General features: G+C 42.3%; 1 protein-coding gene across 1 annotated transcript in view; it reads right to left on the reverse strand.

The window, feature by feature from the left end:
• Positions 1–15,273, reverse strand: part of LOC137173045 (piezo-type mechanosensitive ion channel component 2-like) — a 64,706-nt gene that overhangs the window by 11,246 nt on the left and 38,187 nt on the right. The window contains exons 28-46 of the mRNA XM_067577727.1: positions 14,922–15,087; positions 14,748–14,837; positions 14,284–14,372; positions 14,121–14,183; positions 13,929–14,041; positions 12,416–12,536; positions 11,360–11,428; positions 10,168–11,053; positions 9,790–10,074; positions 9,609–9,710; positions 8,356–8,512; positions 8,092–8,274; positions 7,830–8,010; positions 6,362–6,461; positions 3,732–3,879; positions 3,551–3,638; positions 3,344–3,470; positions 2,903–3,061; positions 1,959–2,106 (exon numbers count right to left, since the gene is read on the reverse strand). Of these exons, the coding sequence (XP_067433828.1) occupies positions 1,959–2,106; positions 2,903–3,061; positions 3,344–3,470; positions 3,551–3,638; positions 3,732–3,879; positions 6,362–6,461; positions 7,830–8,010; positions 8,092–8,274; positions 8,356–8,512; positions 9,609–9,710; positions 9,790–10,074; positions 10,168–11,053; positions 11,360–11,428; positions 12,416–12,536; positions 13,929–14,041; positions 14,121–14,183; positions 14,284–14,372; positions 14,748–14,837; positions 14,922–15,087 (3,275 nt within the window). The remainder of the gene's footprint in view (positions 1–1,958; positions 2,107–2,902; positions 3,062–3,343; positions 3,471–3,550; positions 3,639–3,731; positions 3,880–6,361; positions 6,462–7,829; positions 8,011–8,091; positions 8,275–8,355; positions 8,513–9,608; positions 9,711–9,789; positions 10,075–10,167; positions 11,054–11,359; positions 11,429–12,415; positions 12,537–13,928; positions 14,042–14,120; positions 14,184–14,283; positions 14,373–14,747; positions 14,838–14,921; positions 15,088–15,273) is intronic.

A 15,273-nucleotide genomic window follows, 5' to 3' on the forward strand; every position in this document is an offset into this window, starting at 1 on the left:
CACAATACATAACACATAACATGCATCATGCATCACAATCATTCACTAGCCACAGCCTTGTGCACCAGTTTCCCTCTTGTGTTGTAGTGTTTAGTACTTGTAGCTGTAGTATTAGTAATAAATGTGTTTGTAACTAAAGTGAACTTGTTTGTGTTTTCTTGTGCATCTCAGTCACTCAACCTTAAAAGACCTTAAACCCTCACAAAATCATAATTAAGATTAATAACAATCATAATTCTAATTGATCTCTCTTGTGTGTCCAACAAGGACTGTTTCCCTGTTATTATACCTTCTCTAATATGAGTTATATCACTGAACGAATAATTCCATGTTGGAGTTGTTGCACAATAATAATTCATAATTCCTCCATAAAATCATAAAGATATTTGAGTGCACAAATTCCTACATCAGTCTAATCTCTTGTTCATTGATGCTGCTCAGGTGAAGGTCAGTAAGGTCATTAGGTTTGAGTAAAGCTAATTGATTGTAAAGCAGCAATCGATAGTTGATCTTGAAGAAGGCCTGAGGCATCAGAATGAAAGAGAAATACATAAAGAGTCAGAATTCTGCTTCCAGTGACAACCCTCGGTAAGGTAATATTCTGTCAGCACATCACATTTTCTTTGTAATATTTACATCTGACATGTAGATTTCCAAGCTTCATCAGCAATTTGTGAATAATAATAATGACTCATAAAGATGATGGCTGATAGTGGCTAATTCTCTAAGTATACCAGTCTAATACCTTCAAAATGCATCAACTGTTCTATTTAAACTCTGTTAAAGGTGCAGTTTGCTGCATCTAAAGGTCTGACTGGATTGTGAAATATGTTTCAAGCAACACAGAACAAGTGCTGACATCTCTGAGAACATCCTGCACATCCCTGACTGTCCACAGCTGCAACCAATCAGATCCTGTGGTCACTTCCTTCAAGTCTAACCAGGTAAGTGTTGTTCAGGACTGGAGAGATGCAAGCTGCTTGTCTGGGCTCCATCTGAGAGCGCCGTCATTGATTTGAGTTTTTGTTCACAAGTTCTACCTAAAGTCACGTCCTTCTGATTTAGTTCCTGTCCGGCAGCCTGTTCATATGTGTAACTAGACTCAGGTTCTAGTCTGAACCCTTACATACTGATAAATACATCATCAGTCATTAATAAATGAGTGATTAGAGGAAGTGTATTATACTATTTGTTTATGGATAAAAAACATTCACAATCATACTACATCATTTAGGGTTAAATTTAACCCAGAACACCCATTTACATACAATAAATCATATCAGCTGCACAAAAATAAATAAAATTTGAAATATTTCCATTTGTGTGTGTGCTGGGTCACTTTGGTTAAAGTGTTCATGGTGTTTTTACTGCTCTCATACCGAACAGTATGACCCTGTTAAACCTGCTGTATTGTCTCCCTCTTGTGGTGGTAAATGGTCAGTCAGTGTCAGACTCCCAGTGTCTCTCCAGTGTCTCCAGTGTCTCCAGTGTCTCCAGTGTCTCTCCAGTGTCTCTCCAGTGTCTCCAGTGTCTGTGATATTGTGTAATGATAACTGGACCCCGTGTAATGCTTCTTCTGTGGTGTTTTTATTTTATTTTTATTGCTTGTGCTTCAGTTGTTTTACATTTTAATAGTAATTGTAGTGAATTTCTACATATGTCTCACATGACTGAAATAAATGCCATATGAGTTAAATGTTTAGTGATGATTACCATTTTAATAGTGAATAATTGTAATCTTTCTTTCCTTACAGCACAGAAAGTTTACACTGTCACTTTATATTTGACATGATTGTTGAGAAATATGCTGTACAGAAACACGGCTGCGTCCGTAAGGGAATAATCTAATTTAATTTAATTTAATTTAATTTAATTTAATTTAATTTAATTTAATTTAATTTAATTTAATTTAATTTAAATTAATTGAATTGAATTGAATTGAATCTAATGAGACTGACCTTCTCAGACTCCCTCCAGCACTTTAAGACGAAGCTGTGAGCGTAAACATCCTCCACACAGATCCAGGAGGACAGAGACAACGTTGTGTCCGTCCAAACCCAGTCCATCACCGCCCGCAGCTCCGTCAGGAAGGGCACCAGCCGGAAGCTACAGGCAGGCAGACAGGTGGAGAGGGAGACAGTTAGAGAGTTACCATGGTAACAACATGTATGTGGACAGTCAGGGAACATCATGTTAAAATGTTTAATTCATAACAGAGTCCGGTACATCAGCTGCCTCCAGTCTTTATGCTAAATGAGGCTAACAGACTCAACCCTGGAACAGGAACAGGTTAAGGTAGTTGTAGCTTTATGCTAAGCTAGGCTAACAGACTCAACCCTGGAACAGTAACAGGTTCAGGTAGTTGTAGCTTTATGCTAAGCTAGGCTAACAGACTCAACCCTGGAACAGTAACAGGTTCAGGTAGTTGTAGCTTTATGCTAAGCTAGGCTAATAGTCTCACCCCTGGAACAGGAACAGGTTCAGGTAGTTGTAGCTTTATGCTAAGCTAGGCTAATAGTCTCACCCCTGGAACAGGAACAGGTTCAGGTAGTTGTAGCTTTATGCTAAGCTAGGCTAATAGTCTCACCCCTGGAACAGGAACAGGTTCAGGTAGTTGTAGCTTTATACTAAGCTAGGCTAATAGTCTCATCCCTGGAACAGGAACAGGTTCAGGTAGTTGTAGCTTTATGCTAAGCTAGGCTAATAGTCTCACCCCTGGAACAGGAACAGGTTCAGGTAGTTGTAGCTTTATGCTAAGCTAGGCTAATAGTCTCACCCCTGGAACAGGAACAGGTTCAGGTAGTTGTAGCTTTATGCTAAGCTAGGCTAATAGTCTCATCCCTGGAACAGGAACAGGTTCAGGTAGTTGTAGCTTTATGCTAAGCTAGGCTAATAGTCTCACCCCTGGAACAGGAACAGGTTCAGGTAGTTGTAGCTCTTTGTCAAGAAGTTTCCCAGAACTCGTGTTGGGTAACCAGATCGAATCTGATTGGCCGACAGCCCGAAGTAAACACACTTCACAAAATACCAGAGCTGAGCCACCAGGTTCTGATTGAACCGCCTGGAGACAGGCAGACAGACAGGTAGGCAGACAGACAGGTAGGGAGACAGACAGGTAGGGAGACAGAGAGATTAAATAATGAATATATGGATTTTTTAACACATATTAAAACATGTTAATATGTAGCAGAAATATTTGTTGTGTACATTCATAACAATATGTATTTCAGCTTATAATGTTTGAACATGCTGTGCAGTCTATATATATATATATATATATATATACATATATATATATTATTTAACATGTATGTATTATATTTAGTTTATGAGTAATCATTACCTCTCAGTGACCGTCGGCAGGATGAAGAACATCCAGAAGTGAATCCCCAGAACCAAAATCACCTGAAACACCAACTTCCCCAAAACTGTCTTCCTCAAATACAGAGCCCTGTCTATCACCATGGTACCTGCAGACAGACAGGTGGGCAGTTAGACAGGTGGACAGACAGAAAGGTAGACTGACAGGTAGACAGACACGTAGACATACCAAACTGGATCAGAACCATGACCAGGAAGGCTTCAGGAACTTGGTCCTCTGACAGGGAGGAAGTGATGTCAGCGGCTGCAGAGTGTTTCTGAACAGAAACAAGTCAAAGGCTCAGAGTGAGTGATGTCATGTGATGTCATGTTATGTCATGTGATGTCATGTGATGTCAATAAAACTTTACCCCAAAGGCCCAGAAGCCAAAGACGATGATGATGAAGTCGACGGTGTCAGCGAGGAACATGAGGACGTACACGTCTGTCACGGCGCTGTACTCTGGTTGGACGAGAGCTCTGAAGAAGTGACAAATAGGACGGTACAGAGACATACACCTGTGGACACGTGAGACAGGTGAGTCAGAGAGAGGACAGGTGAGAGAGGACGGATATGTTAAGGAATGAAATTATCAAAAATAATGTGAATAACAGTATTAGTTAATAGAATAAAATAGAAAATGAAATAAATAAATTAAATAGAAGTAATGAAGTTGGTATTGGTACAATGTGACTTTAACAGTGCAAGACAAACATAAACAAAGCAAGTGTTAATCTACTGATAATAAAATAAAGAGATGTTAATAGTAGGGATAATACGAGACAGCCATTAGTCTATAAATAACATAAAACAAAAAGAGAATATGGTAATAATCTGTGGTCGTCTCTTTTGTTGTGGCAGGAAGTGACATGGCTGAAAACATCGGTTCCCTTCTACCTCTTTTTAAAATAAACTACATTTTCTTTGTATGAAGTTGAAACTGACAGAAGTATCTGGGATCGATCGTTCTTTATTTGACATTGAATATAACTGAAACTTTGCTTTTGATTTACAACTTAACATATTATTTAACACAAAATGGCAAAAAATGTTGTTACCATTAATTTAATATTTAGTAGCTCAGCTTTTGGAGGCAATAACTGCAGTCAAGCTCTTTCTGTAACTCTGAATAAGGTTTCTACTCTTCTTTACTGGTAGTTCAGACTCTTCTTCACTGGTAGTTCAGACTCTTCCAGTTCTCTCAGGTTTGATGGCTGATATTCAGCGGGATTCAGATCAGGACTCATAGCAGCCACTTTTTATCAATCTTTCATTGAAAGTTTTTTAACTTTCTCATTTATTTGCTTATTTAATGGGTCGTCTGTGAAGGACAAGAGCCAAAACAGTATTGTTAAGGTCTGCTCCGCAAAGAGACTTGTGCTCCTGCTTAGAGAAACGTGATGCCTAGAAAGCCAATCTGACCATGTTCTGACGTTATAATGCGCCCCTGAGGAGAACAAACCACTGCTCTAAGTCCTTCATTCCTTCTGCTATCAGGATGCTAAATGCCGACAGTAGTCATTTTAAATGAATGCCACATTTTTTTAACTTATGTGAACAATAACGAGTGTTTTTATACTTGTTTGCTGACACCTGGCTCATCGCGTAAGCCTGCATTTACCTGAGGTGCCAGAGTGTCTTCGCTGCTCGTGTTCCCTGTACCCATGTGCTGATATGCTGTCTATATATTTTTCGAATTTAAGGTTTTCAATGGTCCAGGGGTGTTGTTTCTTCCATCAGTTACATGTAAGCCTACTCGCCCCCTTTTGAGTTAGTAGGCTGTTGTTCCTCTCACCGTAGCTCCTGCTAGCTGCTAGCTGCTAGCTGCTAGCTGCTCTTGTTACACGTTCTTTTGGAAATGTTCTTGTCAGGGGTTCAAGTCTTAAAGGCTGAAACCCTTCCTTGTTTTTATACTGGTTTATTATTATTATTATTATTATATTTTTGCAGATTCCTGTGAGATGGTAATGTGACAGACTTGAGATTTTGCCGATTGACTGGAAGTTGTGCTCAAGTGCTGCCCAAGAAATATGAACCCAGTTGGCCAGGTGGTGGCGTTATAACAATGACCTTTATGTTTTGACCTGTAACTTTTGAACTGTGGGTCTCCCAAACCCATTTTTTTCCTGGATTCTGTGGGTCCAGACGAATCTATCCACATAAGCCACACCCATTTACGCCGAGACAGATTTTCTGCCATTTTGATTTTTTTCGAAAACACATTTATTGAAATCTCCTCCTAAACCGAAGGTCCGATTGATACCAAATTTTCTGTGGATCATTGGACCAAGCTTATCAACAGTTGCATAAAGTCTGTTGATATCTTGTGTAGTTTTCAAGATAATGACCAGTGAACTTCAAAGGGGAGTGGCTCAGAACATAAATAGACCAAAGTCAACAACTGTTGGGCCAATCATCACAAAACTTGCAGGATACGTCCACATACCAACCAGTTTCATTCAAATCGACCACTAGGGGGCACTACAAATGCAAAATAATGGGCGTGGCTTAACACAAATCTGACTATAAATCAGAAATTGTTTGTCCAATCATCACAAAACTCGCAGGATATGTTTCATATCATCATTGAACCACGTGTGTAACCATTTAGAAATCACTCAATAGGGGGCTCCACCAATCCCGAACATGTGCATGGGCCTGGTGCCATAAATCAATGACAGTTTGTCCAAACATCACTACACTTGGTGGACATTTTTAATTAAGCTGTTTAAATTTTCAGCTTCTGTGTTGGCTTGAACCCTGGAATCGCCACTTGTGGCTATATTTTATTCTTGTTTTTCCTCTTGTCCAGTTTAACTCTCCCCTTGATCTTGTCTTTAAGTTGTCCAAATTTTTACCTTGTTCTTCTCGATTTAACACGACACAAATACTTGCAAATCTAGGAACTCATGTACTGCATGTGTCCCCTGTCAGAGAGAGAGGTGTCAGTGCTGCTGGAGAGGATCGCTATCAGGTTTTCACAGGTTAGCGTTAGCATACCTGCTAACAGAGCAATTCTTGGCTCTGATGGAAAGTTGTCGGAGTTTCTGCAGTAGCAGATCCAACCTGCCGAGCTGCCGAGCTCTGGAGCTGATGCTGTCTGAAACACATGAAAAAGAAAACATCAATAACACATTTTTCTGTGTACTAAAATAAAAGTACATAAGTATTATGAGCTTGATGTAGTTAAAGTATTGCAGTAAAAGTACATAAGTATTATGAGCTTGATGTAGTTAAAGTATTGCAGTAAAAGTACATAAGTATTATGAGCTTGATGTAGTTAAAGTATTGCAGTAAAAGTACATAAGTATTATGAGCTTGATGTAGTTAAAGTATTGCAGTAAAAGTACATAAGTATTATGAGCTTGATGTAGTTAAAGTATTGCAGTAAAAGTACATAAGTATTATGAGCTTGATGTAGTTAAAGTATTGCAGTAAAAGTACATAAGTATTATGAGCTTGATGTAGTTAAAGTATTGCAGTAAAAGTACATAAGTATTATGAGCTTGATGTAGTTAAAGTATTGCAGTAAAAGTACATAAGTATTATGAGCTTGATGTAGTTAAAGTATTGCAGTAAAAGTAGTGGTTTGGTCCCTCTGACTGATATATTATTATATATGACATCATTAGATTATTAATAGTGAAGCATCAGTGTTAGAGCAGCATGTTACTGTTGTAGCTGCTGGAGGTGGAGCTAGTTTACACTACTTTATATACAGTTAGCTAGTTTAGTCCAGTGGTTCCCAACCTAGGGGTCGGGCCCCTCCAAAGGGTCAGCAGATAAATCTGAGGGGTGGTGAGATGATTAATGGGAGAGGAAAGAAGAAAAAACAAAGTTCTGATACACAAATCTGTTTTCAGTTTTTGGACTTTTTCTCTAATCTTTGATTTTTGCTGAAATATTGGATCATTTGAACATTTATTGAAATGAAAGCATGTGAGAAGTTTAGAGGGAAAAATCACTATTTGGTGGAGCTGTTAACAACTCATAGACATGTGAAATGTGACCCCGACTACACACTGCTTTTTGTAAGACGTCAGAAGCCAAAAAGGTTGGAAACCACTGGTTTCATCTTTAACAATGTGTTGTATTTTAAAAGCTTGTTATATTATCCATTGTGTCAAATCTTCATCTGAAAAGTAACTAAAGCTGTCAAATAAATGTAGTGGAGTAGAAAGTACAATATTTCCCTCTGAAATGTAGAAAGTAGCATCACATGGAAATACTCAAGTAAAGTACAAGTACCTCAAAACTGTACTTAAATACAGTACTTGAGTAAATGTACTTGGCGTTCCTAAGGGTGCCATCCAGGGGACATTGTTATTTTTATTCCTATAAATAAGTTATCATATGTGTTCAGTGTAGCGTATACGATGACCATGATTATAAGACCAATCCCCTTTTCCAACAGCTGTTTTTTTAAAAGACATGTTGGATCAGGTCCTCAAGGTGTGTTGGATTCTACCTGCAGGAGAGCGCAGCTGGGTGGAGCTGGAGCGTGTTCGTCTCCGTCCTCGTCGCCGCAGTGTGTTGGTGGGGTCGGCTGGGTCGAGGGAGGTGGAACCGTGGGCGTAGTCTGCCTGGTTGTCATGGTGTCTGGGAGTGTCGGTATCTGTTGAAACAGTTTGGTCCCATAGTCCATGGCACTGTGGAGGAGGAGGAGGAGGAAGGTGGAGTAACACAACATACTGTTCACATTCACTGGCAGAATAATTTAGTGTTTTTACCTTGAGTATGGCTCTGTGGTAGAATAAAGCGAGCAGCTGCAGCAGGTCATACAGGACATAGCCTTCCTTCTTCTCCACTCCCAGGATGTTCGGGGGGTGGAACGGTTTGGATCGGTCCACCTCTAGCTTCTGGTTGAACGGGAAGAAACCGAACTGGAAGAAATACTTGATGACTATGGTAACCTGAGGAGACAGATAGACAGAAGGTAAGACCTGCTGACAGATAAGTGTAAACTGAAATAAATGCAGCAGACAGGTGGGAACCTCGGTGTAGATGATGGCAGTCATCCAGAAGGTCTTACTGGGTCGAGGGACGGACAGCGTTGCCCAGAGAAACACCAAGACAGGAAGCACCAATGTGAGACAGCTGGCAGACACCATGTGGTTCAACACGATGACCAGGTAACACACTGTCTCTGACCTGGGGGGGGGGCAGGAGGGCGAGGTCATTATCTGACTGTGAGAACGTTACCTGACTCTGAGGACGTTACCTGACTCTGAGAACGTTACCTGACTCTGAGGACGTTACCTGACTCTGAGGACGTTACCTGACTCTGAGGACGTTACCTGACTCTGAGGACATTACCTGACTCTGAGGACGTTACCTGACTGTGAGAACGTTACCTGACTCTGAGGACGTTAACTGACTCTGAGGACGTTACCTGACTCTGAGAACGTTACCTGACTCTGAGGACGTTACCTGACTCTGAGAACGTTACCTGACTCTGAGGACGTTACCTGACTCTGAGGACGTTACCTGACTCTGAGGACATTACCTGACTCTGAGGACATTACCTGACTGTGAGAACGTTACCTGACTCTGAGGACGTTAACTGACTCTGAGGACGTTACCTGACTCTGAGGACGTTACCTGACTCTGAGGACATTACCTGACTCTGAGGACATTACCTGACTGTGAGAACGTTACCTGACTCTGAGGACGTTACCTGACTCTGAGAACGTTACCTGACTCTGAGGACGTTACCTGACTCTGAGGACGTTACCTGACTCTGAGGACGTTACCTGACTCTGAGAACGTTACCTGACTCTGAGGACGTTACCTGACTCTGAGAACGTTACCTGACTCTGAGGACGTTAACTGACTCTGAGAACGTTACCTGACTCTGAGAACGTTACCTGACTCTGAGAACGTTACCTTACTCTGAGGACATTACCTGACTCTGAGGACGTTACCTGACTCTGAGGACGTTACCTGACTCTGAGAACGTTACCTGACTGTGAGGACGTTACCTGACTCTGAGGACGTTACCTGACTCTGAGGACGTTACCTGACTCTGAGAACGTTACCTGACTCTGAGAACATTACCTGACTCTGAGGACGTTACCTGACTCTGAGAACGTTACCTGACTCTGAGAACGTTACCTGACTCTGAGGACGTTAACTGACTCTGAGAACATTACCTGACTCTGAGAACGTTACCTGACTCTGAGGACGTTAACTGACTCTGAGGACGTTACCTGACTCTGAGGACGTTACTTGACTCTGAGGATGTTACCTGGCTGCAAGGATGTTGTAGAGGGCGTAGCACAGCTGGAGCAGCTGGGGTTGGTTTCCATAGAAATGGTCGGATGCCTCCAACTCCTCGTTGTAGAAAGTCCTGGACCACAAAGAAGCAGAGTGTGAACCATCAGCAGCAGTTTACAGGTGAATGAAGTCTGGGACTCACCTGTCCTCACCTGTTTCTCAGCAGCTCGCTTGCCGTCAGCTCCTGAGTACGAGATGCCAGTGGACAGGAAGTGGAGGTGGACTCAGACAGGAAGTGACTCCCCTCCGTCTGTGTCTGAACCAGCAGCTGCCTCCTGAATCCGGACCCTGCCTCCTCCCCCTGGAGGTCCAGACCCAGAGCGAGGCTGTAGGAGGGAGGGAGGAGCAGGGAACAGGGGGAGGTGGGGGAGGAGGCACCAGTGAAGGTGTTCATCGGTTGTGTGGTGACAGGAAGTTGTTGGATTGATTGTCCGCTGCTGTTTGAACAGACAGAGATACTTGATACCATCCAAAACACAGACAATTAAAATCAATAATCAATCACTAATTATGTTACCTTCAGGACTGACCTGAGAGTACAACTGAGGCTCAGATCCTCTGAAGATGAAGATTCAACCCGCTGCATCCGGGACAGTCTGGGTCGCCATCTTTGGCTGGTTTTAGCCACCAGGCATTCTGGGTAATCTTCAACTTCCACTGCCTGTCCTGGTTCTGGTCCTGGGTCACCTCCTGCTGCTCCTGAAGCTGGCTTAACTCCAGAGGCTGCGTCATCAGGACCAGCTTCTCCTGATACTGGTCCTGGTTCTCTTTGACCTGGGACACCTCCAGCCGGTCTTGGTTCTGTTTGACCCAGATCACCTCCTGCTGGTCCTGGATCTGTTTGACCCCGGTCACCTCCTGCCGGTCCTGGTTCTGTCTGACCCAGGTCACCTCCTGCTGGTGCTGTTTGTGTTACACCTGGACCTCCTACTGATACTGGTTCTGGTTCCTCCTTTGTTGTTGGTCCTCCTGTTTCTTCTTCGTATGTTTCAGGACTTCTTCCCTCCTCTTCTTCTTCCTCCACCCCTCCTTCCTCTGCTGATGTCTGCCCCTCGGCATCATGGGTACTATAGTCCAGGCCTGACTCTCTGGAGGTTTTCAGCATCTGCTCCTGGTAGTAAACGTGGATCGCCTCCCTGGAGGGCACTTTACCCTGAAAAAAACAGACAAATAAACAGACAAACAGCTGATAAATAGGATGTTGTAGTTTAAAACCCTCCCAGCTGTAGGGAACTGTAGTCCTGAGTACCTGTTTAGCCTGCTGGGTCAGCATGCAATGCTCGATGCGGAGGACGGTGGAGATGTCAATGTGTTCCTGACACAAACCTCTGAGCCAAGCAGTCAGAGAGTCCAGCAGAGCTGACAGCAGAACCCAACAGAACCGCAGAGTGTTGGAGAACCGACGCAGCACCGTGTCTGAAACATACCACATGACCTGAACACCTGAACACATTTCACAGGTTTACAACTGCTGCTAGGTGACAGATTCATTCTCAACACTCATCCTGTTTATGTTCAGCTTTCAACCTTTCAAAGTAACTAAAATACATAATATAAAGAACTAAATCTGCTGTCTGAGAGTTTAATTAATGTTCACAACCTGCAGCTGAAACTCATCATTCATCCTGATGGAAATGTTGGTGCCAAACACGCTCAGAATACAGCGTGAAATAATAACATACAGCAGCAGAAGGTATTAATTATTACAGGAGGGGATCCTACCTGGTTCCTCCTCTCCATCCTCCTCCTCTCCATCCGCCTCCGACTCCTCCGTCACCTCCATAACTCCAGCTGCGGGAAGGAGGAGTCACAGGTAACTGCTGATTCGCTAACACAGATATGCAGATGACACACAACTCTATATCCGACTTGAGACTTCAGTGTCACACAGGTACTTTTAATAAAGACTGATGAAATATGTTTAACATTCTGAGTTGAAGGCAGCTTCTGTAGATTCGTGAAGATGTTTCTCTGAACCCGAAAGCTTCTTCAGTTCTGACAAAGGCATCCAGCCTCTGACAGATTGTTCAGATGACTGTTTTGTCTGTATCTGTGTTTACACTCTATAATGTACTTTGAGCTGCTTTTGTATGGTCAAGTGCTTTATGAATAAACTTGAGCTTTCTTCCTGTTCCAATCGTTTTTTGTTGCTTTCACCTTTAAACTTTAGATATAAACACAAATTATATAAATAACAAAATCATTTAATCAAACTAACACTGAGAACTGTTTGTGTTATTCTGTCAGAGAACTTCAGATATCTCTTTAAAGGATCATTCTGGTGATTTTCTATATTTTTCTTCATGTTTGGATCCAAACCAACAATGAACTGATTTACTAACAAGTATTGTGTGTGTATCCAAAGCCTGACATACCTTATTCATCTGTGCCATGGACCTCTGCTGTTGTCCAAAAACTATTAACTGACTATTACATGTCACCGCTGCACTTTTTCTTCTGTTAACATTTATATTATTTTGTGGTTTTGCACTGCTGGTCAGACAAAACATGACATCTGATTTGACTGAAAACGTGATCGCTGTTTAGTCTTTGGAGCTGTTTCCAAACAAACTAACGTGCCCAAACTCTTCATGATGAAGGAACATGTCACCCAGAGCAACGGAGGAATCAGATATATCAGGCTTTGATACACACACAATACTTGTTAGTAGATTGTTGTTGGTTTGCATCCAAACATGAGATTTGTTGACAAAAAGAATAATATAGAAAATCACTGCAGTATCTTCTCCATAACCTCCTCCTCCTCGTCGTCCTCACCTCCTCTCTTCTCCTCTCTCCTGTTCCTTTGTTCGGAGGAGTTCTTCTTCCACAGTTTCTTTTGGTTGCTACGAGCTCTCATTGCTGTTCTGGAGTCAGTGATCCAGGCGTGATAGACAAACTGACAGACAGTGACACACAGCAAAGAAAATGTACTCAGAACTGTATTTAAATTTGTAAAGTTTATCACTAAAAATCTCATAGTAGGTTTATGTTTTTTCACTCTTCAGAAAAGCAGCGATTTTATCCCCCTGACTAGTCAATCACTCCTGTACGAATCTGAAATGATTCTCAATGACACACTTGATTTTTTACTGTTATCAAAATGTAGATGATGTTATCACTGAGAAAACAGGAAGCTTGTGTAAAGATGTAGACAGAGCAGCTCTACACTGATCTCTGGTGGCAGTCTGTGATTGGTCTTCAGCTCTCAGCCCTGCCCTGATTGGTTGACATTAAGGAGCATGTGGACTGTACTATGATGTGGCAGTATGGGTGGCAGGCTTAGGCTTAAAAGCCCTGTTTTGACCAAAAGTTCAGGTACTTTGGGGCCAGAGTAATTAATCTCAGGAACTAAACTTGGAACCAAAAGTCCCTGTCTGAGGAACCAGGTAGAGCCTGGAGATTAGACCCATGACCAGTCCCTACAGGGTTTTTGGATTATTGCAGCCAACAATGCTTGATTTTGAAACGATTTTGCAGCAGCTTTTCTCAAAAGTTGTGATACAATTTGTGATGTTTTATGAGCTCTTTTTGTGGTAAAATTGTGGGAATTCAGAAAAATTGCAAGCAAAGGAAAATAATTTATTTAATTAAACTAGTACCAATGAAGAGTCATGTGTTATCACTTGACGCAGTGACATACCGAAAGTTACCACGACACCAAATGCCACAAATGGTCAAAATCACAGGCGGTCTATTGATTTGGACATTTCATGTGGAAAAGTTGTGGTAATTTAGAAAAATTGCAAACTCTTGCAAATATTGTGGAGATTTCTTGAATTTGCAATAATTATTGCAATCGCAAAATCACAATTACCTGGAGGGACAGCATGAGGAATTATTCACATGGGGAAACAACAATACAGATGTGTCCTGTTGTTCTTTGTATTTCCTGCTGCATGAGTTGGATGTAATGAATAAATGAAAGTTCCTGTGCTTTTGGAAAGTGACCCCCCCCCCCCACTAGGGACTGTTTGGGGGTAAAACAATCTCCCTGGAGCTTCTTTTAAACCCTGGTTCCTCTGGTGGAAAAGCAGGAGGAGGAACTGAGTTCCCTGGGGAAAGCTCCTGTGGTCCTCCATAGAATGGACTTAGAGTATCTTTATATGCAGACGACTTCTTCCTCTACTTTCCCAATTCACTTATTCAATTTGTAGCTGTCCTGGAGCTTTCAACCATATCATATGTTCTTCTTCAGCAGATTGTTGACAGCCCTGGACTCTGAGGTGAGATATAACCTTCTTCATATTCACACATCAGCAGATGAGCTGCAAGCCGCAGATATTCTCACCTGAAAGGCTGATTTCTGAGGAAGCTCCTCCTCCTTCTCCTCTTCCTCCTTCTTCTCCTCTTCCTCCTCCTCACTGTCTGTCTCAAACAGGTAGTAGTCGCCACTCCTCACCACTGCAGACAGACAGGCGGACAGAAAACATTAAATGAAAGGTGAAAGATGAGTGATGATGTCAGAGGTCATGTGACTCACTGGAGGCGTGGTTCACCCAGGGTCTCCACCACTCCTTCTGCTGCCCCTTCCTGTTTTCTTCACCTATAAATTAAAACATTAATTAAATTCAAAAAGGTAGAATCACACCTCATTTCCTCCCCCCTGTTACCATGGAAACAGACAGGTGTGTTTGTTTACAGACCATCAGTATGGAAGCTGTCCTGGGTCAAACTAAGCAGCTTCTCTTTTCCTCTGCGGAACTTCTGCTGGCGGGATTTAATCCTCTCCATCCTGGAAACAGACAGGAAGTGGTTGAATCACAGCAGAGGTGAGTCCGCCCACACCTGCTCCACACCCGATCCAATGTCATATCAAAAATATAAATATAAAAGACTTGTAGCCCTGCATTGTCTCGAGGCTGTCTAGACTCAAGTTATCACTTGTTGCCATGGTAATGCTGACTGTTACCATGGAAAAACGGCTCTTAACTCAGAGGTCACTGTGCTGCCTTCTAGTGTGTTGTTTTACTTTACAACTTGCTGTGTAAATAAAATGTATTATTACATTGCGTTTCCATGGTAACAGCCAATGACATCACATGAGGAGGAGAAGAGGAGAACATGTGAGTCGTGGTGAAGAAAGTAAAGAAGAAGTTCAGTGTCTCACTGTCTCTTCAGCAGGTCCATAGATGTCTTCTCCACCTGCAGCCTCGCTCTGACCGCCTTCACTGTGGACGCCTCGAAGAGCTCCGCCCCCCTGACCACAGGACATCATCACATCACATGAGGTGTGTGTGTGTGTGTGTGTATTACGTGTGTATTATGTGTACGGTGTGTGTACCTGGAGGCCAGCAGCTGTGTATTCTGCAGGTCCAGAACCACATACAGGAAGTAGTGACTCCTGAACACTCTCCTCTGCAGCAGCAGGAAACAGAAACAGACGCCGTCCCAGATGATTCCCGCCTCATCACTCGGCAACTCGCATTGTTTACTGCTCTGCTGTTCAGCTGAACACAACGTGTAAACAACAAATACACACTGTTTACTGCTCTGCTTGTTTTGACTTGGATTCATCTTGGTTTCGAGTTTTTTCTAAGACTCGTCTAAATTTTGGTCTTAATTTAATCTCACTGACTCGTCTCAGTCTTGAGTCATTGAGTCAACACGTCTGATGGGTGTTTTGACTCAGACTC

Source organism: Thunnus thynnus, chromosome 21, assembly GCF_963924715.1.
Source record: "Thunnus thynnus chromosome 21, fThuThy2.1, whole genome shotgun sequence".
Taxonomy (NCBI): Eukaryota; Metazoa; Chordata; class Actinopteri; order Scombriformes; family Scombridae; genus Thunnus; species Thunnus thynnus.